At 47.9% G+C, this 19,025-nt stretch overlaps 1 protein-coding gene across 7 annotated transcripts in view; it reads right to left on the reverse strand.

Moving 5' to 3' along the window:
- The window catches only part of EYA3 (EYA transcriptional coactivator and phosphatase 3), a 157,485-nt gene that overhangs the window by 59,117 nt on the left and 79,343 nt on the right, over positions 1-19,025 (reverse strand). For 6 of the 7 annotated variants that reach the window (XM_075908770.2, XM_075908766.2, XM_075908771.2 and 3 more), the window contains one exon: positions 3,320-3,457. The exons of the other annotated variant lie outside the window; for it this stretch is intronic. In XM_075908770.2, coding sequence (XP_075764885.2) covers positions 3,320-3,457 — 138 coding nt within the window. The remainder of the gene's footprint in view (positions 1-3,319; positions 3,458-19,025) is intronic. 7 annotated transcript variants of the gene reach the window in all.

The following is a 19,025-nucleotide window of genomic DNA, read 5'->3' on the forward strand; positions in this document are numbered from 1 at the left end:
AAGGCATTCAGCACATTTAAAAGATGTCCTCTCCCAGAACACTGCACACAGTGCCTCTGTGGGGAAACACGCCTCACCAACCCAGAAGCAGAACTCTGCAATGGATTCTCTGGAAGCCTCAGAGACATTTTGTCACCTTAATAGAATTCCTGTGCCCAGACAGAAGCCTTAGCGAGGAAAGGAGAAGATGGGGAGCAATTGCATAAGGTAACATGTTCTTGGAGAAAAAGAACCAACTATCTGTGGTGAGCCCCACTCAGGTCAAATCTCGCAGTGGCGGAGGACAATGTTGGCAGTCCAGGTTTCCTGGTATGGCAGAAATGCCTTTTGTATTAGTGCTAGTAAACCCCATGCTCTGCTTTTACTCCACCCACACTAGCAGAGCCACTGGCCCAATGCAGAATCCATGAAGACTATCAGAAAGTCTGATTCCTGCTCTCAGTATGGAACTTGGGGAAGCATGAGAGCCTGAAGAGTGGGGGCAGATGTTTGGGGAAGCTGGTTAAGAAGCCAGGCAACCAGGACACATGTAGGGTCCTCTGAGGAAACTCCAGAGCTTAAGAGCTCTGTAAGGCTGCGGGAGTGACTAAGACCAAGGGGAGGTGGAGTCCTTGGTACCCAGGGTGGCCCATGGTAAATCATCTTGATGAACAGCATAGCATGGTTTTGTATCACTCAGAGATATCAGAATGTTCCATCTCTGTCTCAAGTCCCAGGACTGGTCCTTTGGGATCAAAGGCTGCTGGCACCATTAAAATGGATCAAAGAAACCAAAGAAAGGAAAAAAAAACATATTGGGATGCTGGTGGCAACACAGAGTCCTCCAATCGCCCCTTCTGGCTTTCTCTTGTTCCCCAACACCCTGAGGATATTGTCTTGTCCTGGCCTGCCTGTTCACATGGTGTAACATACCAGTATTATACTCAACTGCATCAGCAACTGCCTAACACAGGCACCTTGAGGGTCAACAAGGACTGTCCTGTGCGTGAGTGCCACAAAAACATCAACATTGCTCTGCCATGCTGATATGCCACAGGAACTATCCCCAGGGCCCTGGTTTCAATGGAGTAGCGCATGGGAGTTTCTTTTCCTTTTTTTTAACCTCTGTCCCCAGTTTTCTTTATTTTTCCCTCTAGTTTCCAGATTGGTTCTTCAAACCCTGCTTCCTCACCATCCCCCTTTCATCCCAGACTGCTCTGAGTCACATGCTTGCAGCAGGGAGCAGAGAGGTAGAAGTGACAAATTTTGAAAGTTTGACTTGGCTGCTTTGCTCCTACATGGAGTGGAAGGGGGGGGGGAGAAGCAAGGAGCAGAGGTTCCTTCCACAGCTGACCACAGTGGTTCGTGCCCTGTCTTGCCTCCAGGGTGAGGGCTGCGGGGTCCCAGCTTAGAGCCAAATGATTGGGGAGCTTTCATCTTCATCTGAGTACATGGCTCAAGTCTGCAAAGGCAGGAAGTACACCAGGGCATTCATCAGAGTTCTGAGCCACGGGGTTACCGAGGCAGGAGTCTGAAAGCCAAACCACACAGAACATAGTCCTTGGGGAATTCAGACAGGTTTTTAGGGTTTGCTTTAAAGAATATTTATCTACTAAGTATTTGGGACAGTTTGTCTGTGAGCGAGCATGTCTGTCCATCTGTCCGTGTGGGGGTACCCCTGCCCCCCTCCCCTTTGTTTGTCGCGGTCCTCCCTAGTGGCGTGCTCCCTGCTTTCTCCCAATTGCAGATTTGCTGCGCTTCGGGTTTGCAGGGTGGGGGGTCTGGGCCCACCCTCACTCCCAGACCCCAGCCCAGGGCCCTAAGGACAGAGTCTCACAGACCTGTCCCACCGGAGGGGTCGTCCCCTTAACCACCGGTGCGCCGGCTCCGTGCCCTGCCCTGGGCTCCTTCCACCCTACTTACGATGCCTTCCTTACTCCCCTCCCTAACTCTCTCGCTCTCCCCCTCCCATACCTTTCTGGGGGAACTTTATACCTCCCCCTACACCTTTCCTGGGCGTCTGACGTCACCCTCCCTCCTTGACGCCCTCCGTCATTTCCGGCCGCCATGTTGTGCGTTGCCGGAGAGACGCGTTGCCTAGCAACACTTGCTTTCGCGCGGGCCGGTGTGTAGAGGACGGCGCTACACTGCTCGCATACCGTTCGCGTCTGTCTGGCCCTCCCCACCAAGGACAGCGCGATCGCGGGATCAGTGCGGGGTGGGCCTGTTTCAAGGGAGTAGGTGGGCCTCACCCCGTCACAGTCTGTCTGTTCTAGAACTCCTCCTACACGGTACAAGCTAGGACCACCACTCTCGGTGGCGATTTCCAAAGCAGAGAAGACTGATTTTTGTCAGTAAAGGCACAGATGGAGCTGCTTCGCTGAAAGATGCCTTTTCTCGGCAGCAAGTCACTTTTCCAATTTTAACACACAACAAACTCTGCATCCTGGCTGGGGATTACACTCACTGCCCCTTGTGGGCCCTTCCAGTGAGCTGGAAAAGCATCAGCCTTAACGAGGCACTTCATTAGCAGTACAAATTAAGTCTTGTTACAGCCCACAGGAGAGAAAGAGAAAAACTAGCATTTCTTGACATTCCTTTTTTTAAAAGGCATTTCTCTGAGGTTCTCAAAAATCTGAACACTTGTCAGAAGATGCATTTTCACCAGAAAACACATATTCACGAATCCAGCTGGAAATAAGTAACTCGGTACATGTTTGCTGCAAGCGGCCATCCATTATTTGTTAGATGAAGCAGCACTTCTCTGGCCTCAGCAGGTGGCCTTCTGCAGGACTCAATGCAGTGACAAATTCAGGATGAAATGCAGAGTTTTATGGGAGTCCCTAGCAGGGAGCAGATTTGTATCCAGCTCGTCTCTGTACTTCATCTCCTAGCTGCCCCACACAGCCTGCTGCCATGAAGCAAACCCATGTGCGGGCAACTGCAGACCATCGCTGCCACCCTTTGCCTCAAGAAGCAACACATGAAACTTAGTGCAACTCACACCCATGGCTGCTAAGCAACAGCTTGATGAGCTTTCAGAGGAGCAGCATGCAAGTGATCAACGTTCAGTCCCCTCTTTCCCACCCACCTCTGCTCTGTCCTGCTAGCATTCATCAGCAGGGCATAAACCGGCTGGATGTAAGCAGAGCGCTATACAGACACCAAACCACACACACACACACAACACAGAGTCTGGAGCACACAAGAGGAGGACACTGTGGCTTGCAAGGCAGAGAGAAGCATGCACAAACCAAGAACAAACATGCTGACCTCATTGTTTGTGGTCTCTGGATCTGATTAGTGGAGAAAGATGTAGATAAAAACCATGCCAAGTTACCTTGAATAGGGTAAGAATAATGTGCTGGGCAGGGCTGGCTTGTGGTTAACCCTGTAGTGCAGGTAAGAACATTGTGCTGACTTGGAGATGGAGTCTGAATTAAACCACTTTCAGGTTTCATACCTGGCCACAGTGCACCTGAATCAGATAAATTGGACCAATTACAAACAGATACGCTGGGACCAAACAGCATGCTTGCTACCAGAGAGCAGTTTGTCTGCTTGTTACAAAAGTAAATGACTGAAAGTCACATACACAAAACAATATTGCTTTTATTTTGCAATCACAAATTCCTGACTCTTGGGCTGGATTTGAGCAGCTGGAAAAGAAAAGCCCAGAGACCGGCAAGGTCTAAACCTTTCAATGGAAAATTCTCTAACCCAAGAACAGGAGCTATTGCAGTGCTGGCGCTCAGCCCTCTGGGACTTGGGCTGCTACACGGCGTTCTCGTAGCCCAGACAGCTATTAGCGAGATAATGCGCCAGCGTCCATGTGCAGCTACCCCTCTGAGACCATTCAGTCAGTGGCACTCCTTCCTTCGGCTTCAGCGGACATGGCATTACAGTGGCATTCAGTTTCCTCGCTAGTACTCACAAAAATTAAAAGTCGTGTCAGATCCTACAGCTGCCCCTGAATTTCCTGCTGATTCCTGTGATTGTACCGTTACCATTGACTATTTGTTTAAAACCATTTCCCCCCATTTCTGTGCAAAAATGAACACAAATGGGAAAATAAGCCTTCAAGAAAAAACACTGAAATTGACTGTAGAGGCAGGGCTCACAAATGCATTAAGTAAACAAACAGCAGAGAGTGGAGAATAAGCTTCTACCCAAATCTCTTAGAATGCCAGCGACCGTAAGCAATACCTGAACCAAGAGTGGCACACATACAGCAGTGCGACTCCTCTGTCCACATGTCCCTTTAAGGCTCTTCCACTGCATTCAGACTGGAACTGAATCAGCAAGAATAGCAGCTCAGCAAGGCAGCTTAGTCTGGGGAAGCTTTCTGCAGACATCCCTCCCTTTCTCCCCCCCGCAGTACAGATGCTTGCTGCACTATGTCACCACAACAACAAGTGTGGGAATGGCAGAAGTGATAAATGACTTTTTTGTTTCAGTTTATACCAAAAAGGTTAGTAGCGACTGGACATTGAACACAATGAACGCCAGTGAAAATGAGGCAGGATCAGAAATCAAAATAAAGAAAGAACAAGTTAAAAATTATGTAGACAAGTTAAATGCCTGCAAGCCACCAGGGCCTGATGAAATGCCTCCCAGAATACTCAAGGAGCTGCCTGAGGAGACATCTGAGCCATTAGCAAGCATCTTTGAAAAGCCACAGAAGAAAACTAGAAAAGGGCACATAACGTGCCCATCTGTAAACTGGAATACGGACAACACAGGGAATTACAGACCAGTCAACTTTACTGCAGTACCCAGAAAGCGATCCTGTGCAAACACCTAGAAAGTAATAAGGTGATAAGTAACAGCATAGATTTGCTTAAGGGCCAAGTGATGGAGACAGAACTGCTAAAGAGTCGTCATTTTCTGACAGCCTCTACTCCATTTTAACTGCAAAATCTTACAAGCAAGATGAGATTTTGTTATTTTGTTTGCATCTAATTTCCAAGTTCCCTTTAAAAGCAAAGTAGGAATAGTAGAGAGAACAGCAAAATTGCCTCTTTTAGGTGGCTCAACAGCAGTGGCTAGCTTCTGAACATTTCCTTTAAAAAAACATCACGTCCTTCCTGTGCAATGTTAGTGCATAGGGCAGAAGCCAGATTCTTCCATTCCTCTGACATTTGCTGCGGCTTCCATTTCTTCTATGGTGTTCTGATCAGCTCTCTGGCCCTCCCTGCTAAAGGTTCCTCTTAAGGTTTCTTTCCCTCCTTTCATCATAGTAGTTGGTTTCCACTTGACAGCTTTTATGTGTCAGGCTGTGTGTTGGGAGTACTGCAGAAAGGGTTCTGGAGGTCACAGAGCATTACAAGGTAAAATAGGAGTCAACAGTGTAACACCATTGCAAAAAAAGGAAACAGCATTCTGAGATGTATGTTGTAACCAAGACACTAGAAATAATTCTTGTACTCTACTTCATGCTGATTCAGGGGGAATGTTGTGTTCAGTTCTAGGAGCCACGTTTTAGGAAAAATGAAGACAAATTGGAGGAGTAACAAAGAAGAACAAAAGAAGAGCAACAAAAATGCTTAAAGGTCTAGAAAACAAGACTTATTAGGCGAGAATGAAAGAACTTAGTGGCTGTGTCTACACTGGCATGAATTTCCGGAACTGCTTAAAACGGAATACTATTCCGTTTTCAGTTTTTCCGGAAAAGGAGCGTCTACATTGGCAGGCTGCTTTTCTAGAAAAGCCCTTTTTCTGGAAAAGCGTCTGTGGCCAATGTAGACGTGCTTTTCCGGAAAAGAGCCCCGATCTCCATTTTCGAGATCGGGGCTTTTTTCCGGAAAAAACTACTGGGCTGTCTACACTGGCCCTTTTCCGGAACAGTGTTCCGGAATAAGGACTTATGCCCGAGCGGGAGCAGAATAGTTTTTCCGGAATAGCGGCTGATTTTTTACAGTAGAGCGTCGTTGCTTTTCCAGAAATTCAAGGGCCAGTGTAGACAGCTTGCAGCTTATTCTGGAAAAGCGGCTGATTTTCCGGAATAAGAGGCCCAGTGTAGACACAGTCAGCGTGTTTATTCTGGAAAAGAGAAAACAGAGTTTTCAGTCTAGGGTTACCATATTTGAACTTTCAAAAAAGAGGACACTCCTGAGAGGGAGTGTATCTGTACCAGTATCTACCAACTCACGTTGTATGAATGTGGTATATAATATATATTGTATCATGTATTAATGTGTTATATAATTATATACCACATTCATACAATGTGAGTTGGTTGATACTGACACAGATTTTTTGAAAGTTCAAATATGGTAACCCTTCAAGTATTCTTCAACCCTTCAAGGTTGTTACAAATATGAGGGAGAAGAATTGTTCCCCTTAACCTCTGGGGACAGGACAAGAAGCAATGGGCTTAAATTGCAGCAAGGGAGGTTTTAGTTTGGACATTAGGGCGGTTGAGCACTGGGATAATTTACCTAGGGAGGTCATGGAATCTCCATTACTAGAGATTTTTAAAAGCAAGTTAGACAAGGACCTGCCTACGATTCTATGACACTACATGCCCCAAATAGATCCAGCACTTCCTTCTGATTCTGGTAGAAACAAGCTGTTGGTTGGTGATTCTTGGATATTCTAATTGATGAAGTCTTTCCAACCAACTATCAGAATCTTTTGAAGGCGTCAGATTTTCTGTGTAACGTGTTAGTAGACCCCCCAGCTCTTGCAGCCATATAGTCACGTAAAAAACTTAAAACAACAACAGCCTGGTAGCACTTTAAAGACTAACAAAACATATAGATGTTTTGTTAGTCTTTAAAGTGCTACCAGACTATTTGTTGTTTTTAAAGTTTACCCTGTGCAGACTAACTCGACTACCCCCGATGCTTCATTCACATCAAAGTTATGCTTGAACTGAAAATTTTCTCTTTTGTTCTGATGACATATATATTCAATTTTCAGACATTGCTGAGTTTAGTAAATGTTGTGGAAGCCTTTCCTACCCTTGATGTAATTTCCTTCTTGAGGTCCATTGGTTAACATCAGTGCTTTTTCTGTGATGGTACTGCCTGGTACACAGTACTGGCACCTCCAGACGCAGCACCAGCACCTCCAGTCAGAGCTCAACAACTTTTCCCCTGGAGTACTGGCACCTTTTTTTTTTTTTTTATTTTTTAAACAAAAAAAGCACTGGTTAACATGGCACTGCCCAGGTAGATGAACCATTCTACCTTTTTGATATAACTGCCTACTAATGTGATCTTAAGGACTGATGTTTGGCCTTCAAAGATATTTGCTTTAGCATAACTAATTTGGAGCTCCACTTGGTCTGATATTTTTGCCAAGATGTCTGTCTTTGTAACTTTTCAGGAATGTTGTTCAGTAGCACAATATCATAAAAGTCTAGCTCTCCTAGGCCTCTGTCATCTACCCATGCTATGCCAGTAATGATGTTGCTAATACGCTTCTTCGTTATCCAGTATATGACGATGCTGAACAAGAGTGGCGAAAGAACGCAGCCCTGTTTCACAACAGTGAACTCAAATGTGAAATTACAACACTATTAACTGAGGTTTGTTACCTGTCCTTTAAATCAGCTTCTGTATCTAATGACTGGAAGATAGGTAACATGACGCCAATATTTAAAAAGGACTCTAGAGGTGATCCTGGGAATTACAGACCAGTAAGTATAATGCTCGTACTGGACAAATTAGTTGAAACTATAATAAAGGATAAAATTGTCAAATACATGGATAAACATAATTTGTTGAGGGAAAGTCAACATGGTTTCTGTAAAGGGAAATCATGCCATACTAAATCTACTAGTGTTCCTTGTGGGGGTCAACTAACATGTGGACAAGGGGGATCCAGTGGATGTAGTCTACTCAGATTTCCAGAAAGCCTTTGACAAGGGCCCTCACCAAAGGCTCTTAAGTAAAGTAAGTTGTCATGGGATAAGAGGGAAGGTCCTTTCATGGATTTATAACTTGTTAAAAGTCAGGAAACAAAGGGTAGGAATAAATGGTCAGTTTTCAGAGTAGAGAGAAGTAACTAGTGGTGTTCCCCAAGGGTCCATACTGGGACCAATCCTATTCAACTTATTTATAAATGATCTGGAGAAAGGGGCAATCAGTGATGTGACAAAATCTGCAGAAGATACCAAACTGCTCAAGATAGTTAAGCCCAAAGCAGACTGTGAAGAGCTTCAAAAAGATCTCACCAAACTAAGTTATTGTTATTGGGGCTTTCTTACTGTGTGCCGAGCTTGTGTTTGTGAGTGAGGGTTAGTGCGTGGTGGGTTTTTTTCCCCCCCTTCTCTGTGTTTTTGAGTGAGGATTTAGAGAGGGAGTTCGCCAGGTAGAGGAGAAGCAGATACAGGACTCTTGAGGGAAGTGTGTGTTGTGTTTGGGGCTTTCTTGCTGTGTGCTGAGCTTGTGTTTGTGAGTGAGGGTAGGTGTGTGCTTTTTGTTGTTTGTTTGTTTTTTCCCCTGTGTTTGAGAGTGAGGCTTTTCCCCCCTCCCCCGATGCAATGTGTGCTGTGATTCACTATGTTTGGTAGGTGCTGTGATTGGCAGGAGGAAACTGCTGGCTTCTAATTAAAGTTTGAATTCTAGAAGCCTCTGCTGATTGGCTGAGCATGGGTAGGGGGAGGGACTTTCAGGCACTCCAGGGCTTTAAAAGGCAGTGGGCAAGCAACCAAAGAGCTTGTGAACAGGTGAATGCTAACAGGGAGTTAAGAGAGGGAGTTGGGAGAGGGAAGGGCGGGAGGTTCTCTTGCCTTTCTCTTTAAATCCCTTCTCCAGGACAGCAGCGATGGATGGTGATCAGTCTGCTGCTATTACCTGCACAGCATGTGCCATGTTTGTCTTCCTCCCGGAAGAAAGAACGGATTTCATCTGCACGAAGTACAAGCTGGTCGACACTTTGGAAGAGAAAATTACAGGGCTGGAGGCCCAAGTGTCGACCCTACGCTCGATCAGAGAGGATGAAGACTCCTCGATAGAAGGCAGCGTTTAATCCTTCAAGCACGGCAGGCGGAGGAGCCAGAGAGGGCAGTACATGACCAAGAAGAGAACTAGCAGCATGTAACTTCTAGAAGGGGAAAAAAGCCAGCCTGGGAACCCCCCAATGCTATAGAGGTAAGTAATCACTTTCAGGCTCTCTCCACAGGCTCTGCAGTGCTGAAAGCTTTGGAAGGGACCTCACAAGGAAGAAACCGGAAGGGAACACCATCTACTGGAAGGCATGGGATGCGTAGTCCTAGGGATGGGGGTTCCACGGCCACCACCCCCAAAAGAAAACGACGGGAGGTGGTGGTCGGGGACTCCCTCCTAAGAGGGACCGAGCCATCCCTCTGCCATCTGGACTTGGAATCGTGAGAGGTGTGCTGCTTACCGGGAGCTCGCATTCACAATGTGACTGAGAGGCTTACCAAACTGATCAAACCTTCGGATCGCTACCCCTTCCTGCTTCTCCATGTGGGAACTAATGATACGGCCAAGAATGGCCTTGAGCGGGTTACTGCGGATTATGTAGCGCTGGGACGAAAGGTCCAAGAATTGGGAGCGGAAGTGGTGTTCTCGTCCATCCTCCCTGTTGAAGGGAAAGGACTGGGCAGAGATCGTCGAATTGAGGACGTCAATGCGTGGTTGCGCAGGTGGTGTCGCAGAGAGGGCTTTGGTTTCTTCGACCCCGGGACTCTGTTCCGGGCACAAGGATTGTTAGGAAGAGAAGGGATCCACCTAACGAAGAGAGGAAGGAGCATCTTCGCGGGTAGGCTTGCAAACCTAGTGAGGAGGGCTTTAAACTAGGTTTGTTGGGGGATGGTGACCAAAACCCTGAGGGGAGTGGGAAAGTCGGATGCCGGGAAGAAATGTAGAGCGGAAGGAGCAAGAAAGGAGGACCCCTGTTTCGAATGGAAAAGGTAGGGCACTCGACTGGTTACCTGAGGTTACTAATGCGAGAAGCCTGAGCAACAAACAGGAAGAACTGGAGGCCCTGGCCCAGTCCAAGAAATATGATTTAATTGGGATAATAGAGACTTGGTGGGATGACTCGCATGACTGGAGCGCTGTCATGGAAGGGTATAGACTGTTCAGGAAGAACAGGCAGGGGAGAAAAGGAGGAGGAGTTGCACTATATGTAAGAGAGCACTACGATTGCTCTGAACTCCAGCATGAAGAGGGAGAAAAACCTGTTGAGAGTCTATGGGTTAAGGTTAAAGACACAAACAACAGCAGTGATGTTGTGGTTGGTGTCTGCTACAGGCCACCAAATCAGGTGGATGAGGCTTCCTTCGGACAACTGAGCGAAGCTTCCAGATTGCAGGCCCTGGTTCTCGTGGGGGACTTTAATCACCCTGACATCTGTTGGGAAACCAATACAGCAGTACACAGGCAATCCAGGAAGTTTATGGAGAATGTTGAGGATAACTTCTTGACACAAGTGCTGAAGGATCCGACCAGGGGCCGTGCACAGCTTGACCTTCTGCTCACAAACAGGGAGGAACTAATAGGGGAAGTGGAGGTGGGTGACAACCTGGGAAGCAGTGATCATGAGATGGTAGATTTCAGGATCCTGACCAAAGGAAGGAAAGAGAGTAGTAAAATACACACCTTGGACTTCAAAAAAGCAGATTTTGACTCCCTCAGAGATCTGATGGGCAGAATCCCCTGGGATGTTAACATGAAGGGGAAAGGAGTCCAGGACAGCTGGCAGTATTTTAAAGAAGCCTTATTGAAGGCACAGAAAGTAACCATCCCGACGCGTAGCAAGAGAGGCAAACAAGGTAGGAGACCAGATTGGCTTACAGGGGAGATCCTTGGTGAAATTAAGCACAAAAAGGAAGCTTACAAAAAGTGGAAACTTGGACAAATGACCATGGAGGAGTTTAAAGGTCTAGCTCGAGAGTGCCTGGGGGTTATCAGGAAGGCGAAAGCACAGATGGAATTGCGCCTGGCTAAGGATGTGAAGGATAACAAGAAAGGTTTCTACAGGCATGTTAACAAGAAGGTGGTGATCAGAGAAGGTGTGCGGCCCTTACTGGATGAAGGAGGTAACCTAGTGACAGATGATGTGGGGAAAGCTGAAGTACTCAATGCTTTCTTTGCCTCTGTATTCACGGACAAGGTTGGCTCCTGGACTTGGGCGCTAAGTGACGCAAGATGGGATGAAGATGGAGAGCTCATGGTGGGTAAAGAACAGGTTAGGAACTATTTAGAAAAGCTAAACGTACACAAATCCATGGGTCCGGACTTAATACATCCGAGGGTACTGAGGGAGTTGGCAAATGTCATTGAGGAGCCCTTGGCTATTATCTTTGAAAAGTTGTGGAGATCGGGAGACATCCCGGATGATTGGAAAAAGGCAAATGTAGTGCCCATCTTGAAAAAAGGGAAAAAGGGACAATCCAGGGAACTATAGGCCGGTCAGTCTTACCTCGGTTCCTGGAAAAATCATGGAAGGGATCCTTAAGGAATCCATTTTGAGGCACTTGGATGAGAGGAAAGTGATCAGGAATAGTCAGCATGGATTCACAAAGGGAAAGTCGTGCCTGACCAATCTGATTAACTTCTATGATGAGGTAACTGGCTCTGTGAACATGGGAAAGTCAGTGGATGTGATATACCCTGACTTTAGCAAGGCTTTTGATACAGTCTCCCACAATATTCTTGCCAGCAAGTTAAGGAAATGAGGATTGGATAAATGGACGGCAAGATGGATAGAAAGCTGGCTAGAAGGCCGGGCCCAGCGGGTAGTGATCAACGGCTCAATATCAGGATGGCAGTCAGTTTCTAGCAGAGTGCCCCAAGGTTCGGCATTGTTCAATATCTTTATTAATGACCTGGATGAGGGGCTGGATTGCACCCTCAGCAAGTTTGCGGATGACACTAAGCTAGGGAGAGAGGTAGATACGCTTGGGGCAAAGATAGAGTCCAGAGTGACTTAGACAAATTGGAGGATTGGGCCACAAGAAATCTCATGAGGTTCAACAAGGACAAGTGCAGAGTCCTGCACTTAGGATGGAAGAATCCCAAGCATAGTTACAAGCTGGGGACCAACCAGCTAAGTAGCAGTTCTGCAGAAAAGGACCTGGGGGTTACAGTGGATGAGAAGCAGGATATGAGTCAACAGTGTGCCCTTGTAGCCAGGAAGGTTAACGGCATATTAGGTTGCATTAAGAGGAGCATTGCCAGCAGATCCAGAGATGTCATTATTCCCCTTTTATTCGGCTCTGGTGAGGCCACATCTGGAGTATTGTGTACAGTTTTCTGGGCCCCCCACTACAAAAAGGATGTGGACACATTGGACAGGGTCCAGTGGAGGGCAATCAAAATGATTAGGGGGCTGGAGCATATGACTTATGAGGAGAGGCTGAGGGAGTTGGGTCTGTTTAGTCTGCAGAAGTGAAGAGTAAGGGGGGATTTGATAGCAGCCTTCAACTTCCTGAAGGGAGGTTCCAAAGAGGATGGAGAGAGACTGTTCTCAGTAGTGACAGATGGCAGAACAAGGAGGAATAGTCTCAATTTGTGGTGGGAGAGGTCCAGGTTGGGTATTAGAAAAACTATTTCACTAGGAGGGTGGTGAAGTACTGGAATGGGTTACCTAGGGAAGTAGTGGAGTCTCCATCCCTAGAGGTGTTTAAGTCTCGGCTTGACAAAGCCTTGGCCGGGTTGATTTAGTTGGGATTGGTCCTACCTAGAGCAGGGGGCTGGACTTGATGACCTTCTGAGGTCTCTTCCAGCTCTATGATTCTATGATAAGTGATTGGGCAACAAAAAATGGCAAATGAAATTTAATGTTGATAAATGTAAAGTTATGCACAATGGAAAAAATAATCCCAACTATAAACACAGTATGATGGGGGCTAATTTAGCTACAAGTATTCAAGAGCGATCTTGGAGTCATTGTAGATAGTTCTCTGCAAATATCCACTCAGTATGGAGCGGCAGTCAAAAAAGCAAATAGAATGTTAGCTATCATTTTTTAAAATACAGAATGAGACAAAATATCTTAATGCCGCTATATAAAACCATGCTATGCTAACATCTTGAATACCGCGTACAGATGTGGTCACCTCATCTCAAAAAAGTTATTTTGGCATTGGAAAAGATTCAAATGAGGGCAACAAAAATGATGAAGGGTTTGGAATGGGTCCCAGAGGAAGAGAGATTAAAAAGACTTGGACTTTTCAGCTTAGAAAAGAGGAGACTAAGGAGGGATATGATAGAGGTCTAAAAATCCATGACTGGTGTGGAAAAAGTGAATAAGGAAAAGTTATTTACTTGTTCGCACAATATAAGGACTAGGGGTCACCAAATGAAATTAATAGGCAGCAGGTTTAAAATAAACAAAAGGAAGTTTTTCTTCGCTCAGCGCACAGTTAACCTGTGGAACTACTTGCCAGAAGACATGGTGAAGACTAGGAGTTTAACAGGGTTCAAAAAAGAGCTAGATAGATTCATGGAAGTTAGGTCATCAATAGCTATTAGCTAGAAAGGGTAGGAATGGTGTCCGTAGCCTCTGTTTCTCTGGAGGTGGGTGACAGGGGAGGGATCATGTGAGGATTACCTGTTACGTTCCCTCCCTTTGGGGCATCTAGTATTGGCCACTGTCGGCTGAAAGGATACTGGGCTGGATGGACCATTGGTCTGACCCAGTACGGCCTTTCTTATGTACTTCACATCTGTAGATATGACCTTGATGAATTTATGCAATGTTGATGAAAATTGCACAGTGATGTGGGCATTCATAACAAGCCCATATCAGGACCATCACACCTCAGGTGGTTTTGAGTGAGCACAGTGAAAGATTAAATTATAAAAGTTGGAAGTAATGCATTTTTCTCAATTTGATACAATTCAAAGATGGCTAAACACTACTGCTGTAAAAATACCTACATATCCTAAGGAGATAAAATATCTTACAAAGCCACTCACATTACTGTTATAGATAGCAGACATAATGACAAACAAAACACGGGCTGAAATTTTCCATGCTGGGCATCTACCTGGGATGGAATTTATTTATCTATAAACATTTCAGCCAAAGTGCTTCAGCTATTCATTTGGGGGACAATGCATTGTTTTGCTGTCCTTAAAAAATTGGTATAACCACTGCACTGAGACGCTCTAGTGCTACCATGTGTTTGGGGTCAGAAATGCCTTTCCCCCATCCCTGCTCCAATTCAGCCAGAGCTGCACACGGCCAGCAGAGGTTTTGTTAGAGTCTGGTGCGGTTACTCACCATTGATCCACACTGCATAGCTCAGTCTCTAGTGCTCTGGCCTGTTGACCAGACTCAGCAGGAGAAATCCCCCAGAGTGATTGAACATGCATCATTCTGGGGCCATGATAAAATATGTGAATACAAACCCATCTTTCAATGTCCACCTTGCATTTGGTTATGGGCAAAAGGTAAATCCATACTCGGATACCTGGTCTGGTTGTAAAAGGTGCTGAGAATACAACAGCTCCTATTAAAGGCTATTCCTGGAAGAATTCTGCACCAAAAAGTAAAAATTCTGTACACTATATTTGAAAATTCTACATATTTTATTTGTCAAAACAACAATATAGTCACACCAGTTTCAATTACATTGGACATTTATTTCAAAATACCTGTCAGCAAGCCTGTCTGTAAAAATACAGAATAAAAATTCTGGTAATTTTTCTTTTTGACAGATTGATTCCTTACTAGGCATTTTAATAAGAACTTGGAAGGATTTGTTTACACTGACTAGAGACCTGTATTTCCTGCACCCCTCAGAAGCACTGCAAAGGCTTGTGGGAATCAGGGATAATGGAGGAGCTGATGGAGAGGAAAGGAGCCTGGAGAGAACCTGGTGGATTGTTGGGTGGGGGTGGGAGAAGTATGAAAAAGGTTTTTTTTCGGGGGAGGAGATTGGCATGGAGTTGAGGGGCCTTCTTCACACAGATCCTAGCTGACCCCAAGCTTCTCCTATTCAGTCTGGCACATCTGCCCCTGTTCCCACTGCCCCATGTAGCCCGGCAGCCTCCTCCCCACGTCCTCAGGTGGCCTTACACCACCACTCCCATTAGCTCCTGAGCCTGCCCCCCACTCTATCCTCCTCACTAGCCATTCTGAACTCCTGGGTAGCCCAGTCTTTCCTAACTGGGCTCAGTGAGCCGCGCGCTGTGATGAACTTTTACTCCTGGGGAAGTTCTGCCCAAGAAGTGCTGCAGTTCCAGCTTTTGCCCTGTGCAGCTTTTGCATGCGCAGCCGTGCAGAATTCCTCCAGGAGTATCAATGGCAATGGCAGCTGCAGGACTCTTGAGTGTTTTGGGAAATCAGGCCACTTCTTTGGGTGCCTTAATATGGACTTAGGTCAATGGGGTGCCCTCAGCATTTGATTTAGCAGGTCTTTACCAGACCTGGAAGCTCGACCTCTGGAGCATCGATCTTCCTGCAAGTGCAGATGTGGCCTAAAACTAAGTGCCATTATTTAAAATATTGATCTAAATCAGTGTTTCCCAAATGGTGTTCTGCAGAACCTGGGGCTCCGCAAAGTGAAAATAAGGGTTCTGCGAGAAAAGTCTACTCCCCGATCCCCTGCAGAGCCTGTAGGCAGCTCCCACTGGAGCTGTGCCGGCAGGGGTGGGCTTCTGGCAGCATGAATCTCTGGCTACTCCAACATCCAATGCAGCTGTCCCATCACCGCGTGGCCCCTCCTCACCCCGCAGGACTGTCCCTGTCCTACAGGGCCTTCAGGGCCACGCAGCCTCCTTCTCCTCACGTGCAGGTGGCAGCTTGTTACAGCAGCCGCTGCTGCCAGGAGGGATGGGGTTGATAGGGATGGGGTCTGAGGCGCCGAGTACCCGCTCCCGGACTTCGGCATTTTTAAACTGCCACCTGCACCGCAGCAGGGGCCACGCAAAACTTGTCTGGGGCTCTGTCCCCCTCCTCGGGGCACGCTGGGGCTCGCTGCCCCCCCATGCACTGCTGCTCTCTCTTCCCCATGCCCTCCTCACCTTGCTGGGGAAGTGGCAGAGTCTGGTCTGGCAGGGAAGGTCAGGGTTTCTACCTCCCTCCCCACCCTGCCAGCAGGAAGCCTGACCTGGTGCTGCAGCTGTGCTGAGATCCCTGCTGCATGGGTGGCGGGGGGGAGGACTGAGCTCCTTCTCCAGCCCCCCTGCTCAGGGAATGACAGCATGCTGCTTGGAGGCTTTCCCTGCTGCAGTAGGGTGCCAAGCCAGGTAAGTGTCCCCCCTGGTGCCCAGACCCCACACCCAAATCCCCCTCATTCACTCTCTTCCCCCCGCCAAGACCCCACATTCCCAGCTTGCTGACGGCACCCTTCTCCATATACAAGACTGTTAGTAGGGGTTCCGCAAAATTCTTTCAAGTTTAAAAGGGTTCCATGGCCAAATAAAATTGGGAAACACTGATCTAAACAATGTAACAAAAACACACCCCAAGCACCACCAAACTCGCGCACTATTAGGATCGCGAATTACATGTGTGTGGAAGATAAGAGAACACACAGCGCAATGCATGTTCTCCTTGTGTACAGTACATGGAACTATTCAGTGGTAGCAACTGAATAAACCTCTAAAGAAATGCTCAGCTTAACAGAAAACTGTACGAGACTCTCAAGCCACCCTGAAATCACAGACCAGACACAGTGAGGCAGACACACCACTACAGCCTGGGAAGTCTGCAGGGACAGACTGACACTCTCATTTCCTTTTGCACAGCACATTCCTCACCAACAGCACGCAAGTGAAGACACAGCTGTCAAGAGAGCAGCCATGCCACAAGTTTCTCTGTGCTGACCTCCCCAGCCCCTTGTCATGGAAGCAAAATCACCCAGACAGATCCCACCATCTAACAAGATGGATACCAAGTAGAACAAATGCATCATAGGTTCTTATCCATCCTGGACTCTGTACACACCAATCAAGTCAGCCTCTTTTCATGAATGTTCCCAAAATTAAGGCAATTTCCCTCTCTTCATATCCACATTTCTACATCAACTGCTGGGAATGAACCACTTCCACTCTGACTTGATTAGCCTCATTTACACAAGTACCCTCTTTCTTTGTTGTGTGTGTACACACACACACACACACACACACACACACACACACAAAAGCTATTCCCTAAAAAAATCTCCTAGTTTGTAAGGTGCCACAGGACTCCTCATTGCTTTTGCAGACACAGACTAACCTAGCTACCTCTCTGACACTTTCCCCAAAATGATAATGAATCTCCATCACTAACACCACAAACTTCAGCAAGTGCTGAAGCAGAAAGTCATCCAATTCCCTCTATTCTCCAAAGAACCAGAATGTCTAACAGACCCCCCCAACACACACATCCCCAAAGACTTCTTAGCTCTCTACCTGTCATCCAGCTAGTTTCATAAATCTCTGTCATTGAAGGTTTTTAAGAGAAGGTTAGACACACGCTTGTCAGGGATGAGCTAGATAATACTTTGTCCAGGGGACTGGACTAGATGGCCACTTCCAGTCCTACAGTTTATGATTCTGTCAAAGGGCAAATTGCTGGATACTGGTGCAGAAAAGAATGTGGTCTGGAGAATTCAAACCCTCAACATCATGGGCGGCGAGTTATATGGGCTCGTGGTGCCCATGCTCCAGGAATAATCAGAGCCAGGGGCCCTGCTCCACCAATATTTGGAGCTGGGTCTCTCCCCCGGCCCTGCCTGGAGCTAATAGCACCCCTGCCCTCCCCAACCCCGCTTGCTGCGACGGGCACCAGTACCGGAGCGGGGCCTTGCTGTGGTTCCAGCAGTCACTGGTACAAACCTCCCGCACGACCAGCCGCATGTCATCCGGCTTCCCCGTCCCCTGCCTGCCTCTGGGGGGAGCGGGCTAACAGGGCTGGCAAGCAGGGCTCCCTCCCCTTCTCCTCCAGCAGCAGCCGCCGCCGCAGCCAGGCGGGCAGCAGGGAGCTGCCGGCCCCCGCCTCTGCCGCCTCACCCGCAATAGCCTCCACTGTCCGCTAGCCATGCTGGTGCTGGGCGGGCGCTTCCTGTCGCTGCTGCTCTGGGGCTGGCTGGTCCCCACCGCCGGGCTGAGCCGCTGCCGCCCTGGGACATTCTCTGCGACTCCTGCAGGTACCATCCCCGCTTGCCCGCACTGAAGGCACCTGCCCCAGGTCCCCCAACCTACCAGGGAGCTGGCCCCAGTGCTCCCCCATCCGCAGGAGCACACCTGGCGCCTTCCCCCAGGAGAGATCGCCCCAGCCCGGCCCCCTGGAGCTGGGCTGGGCACTGGTGACTCCCCAGGGGTGCCGACAGTCCCAGGGTCACAGTCCCTCTGAGTCCTCCCCATGCCTCCCGCTTCCAGAGGCTTCCTGGGGCTTCCGCTGGTCAGAGCGAGTGGCTGGGGCTGGGGCTGGGGCTGGGGCAGGGTCGTGGCTGCCGCGCACTCAGCGAAGCCTCCTCCGTGGCTGTCAGGCATGTGAACTCGCTGTGTGGCAGCGGCTCTGCCTCCCCTCAGCCCGGGGAATTCTGAGCCCCCTGCAGCCGCAGGGTTTGAATGGTCCTTTCTTCTCAGCTCTCCTAGCACACGGAGCTGAAAGGGCTAGTCCCTCTGATGGTGCCTTTCTGGAAAACAAAATTGCTCCCTGGGGTGGCTGTGACACGGAGTTTGTGAGGGAGTGGAAAGGCAGGTGGCCTTGTTATTCGCCAGAAGATACAGCTAGGCTGCTGCACAGGTTGGCAGGGGCGGCAGGTTTGTATAATTTTTGGTGAGGGGCAGCAGCTGGGAAGGCCACACATGATGGCAGCCCCTACCCCGTACCCACCATAGGCCCCACAACACCTCAGAGCCTGCGCCCCAGCACCTCCCCTCCCTCACCTGAGGGGAAAAACATGCAACTCAAATTTGGCAGTCAGTTTGGGGTGTGATCGTGTTTAGCAAGATACTTGATCATTTCACACCCTTGAAATTATATAATTGGTTATATACAGGTGTTAGGAAGTGGAAATGTTCTCAATGTTTTCTCTGAATACCGTGTGGGTGCCTCAGTTTCCCCTATGTATTTCTTAAGTATCTAGGTGGAGGGATAAGGGTGTGTGATTGTTGTAGAGCCCT

Source organism: Pelodiscus sinensis, chromosome 26 (assembly GCF_052426305.1).
Source record: "Pelodiscus sinensis isolate ZL-2025 chromosome 26, ASM5242630v1, whole genome shotgun sequence".
In the NCBI taxonomy this organism is placed as follows: domain Eukaryota; kingdom Metazoa; phylum Chordata; order Testudines; family Trionychidae; genus Pelodiscus; species Pelodiscus sinensis.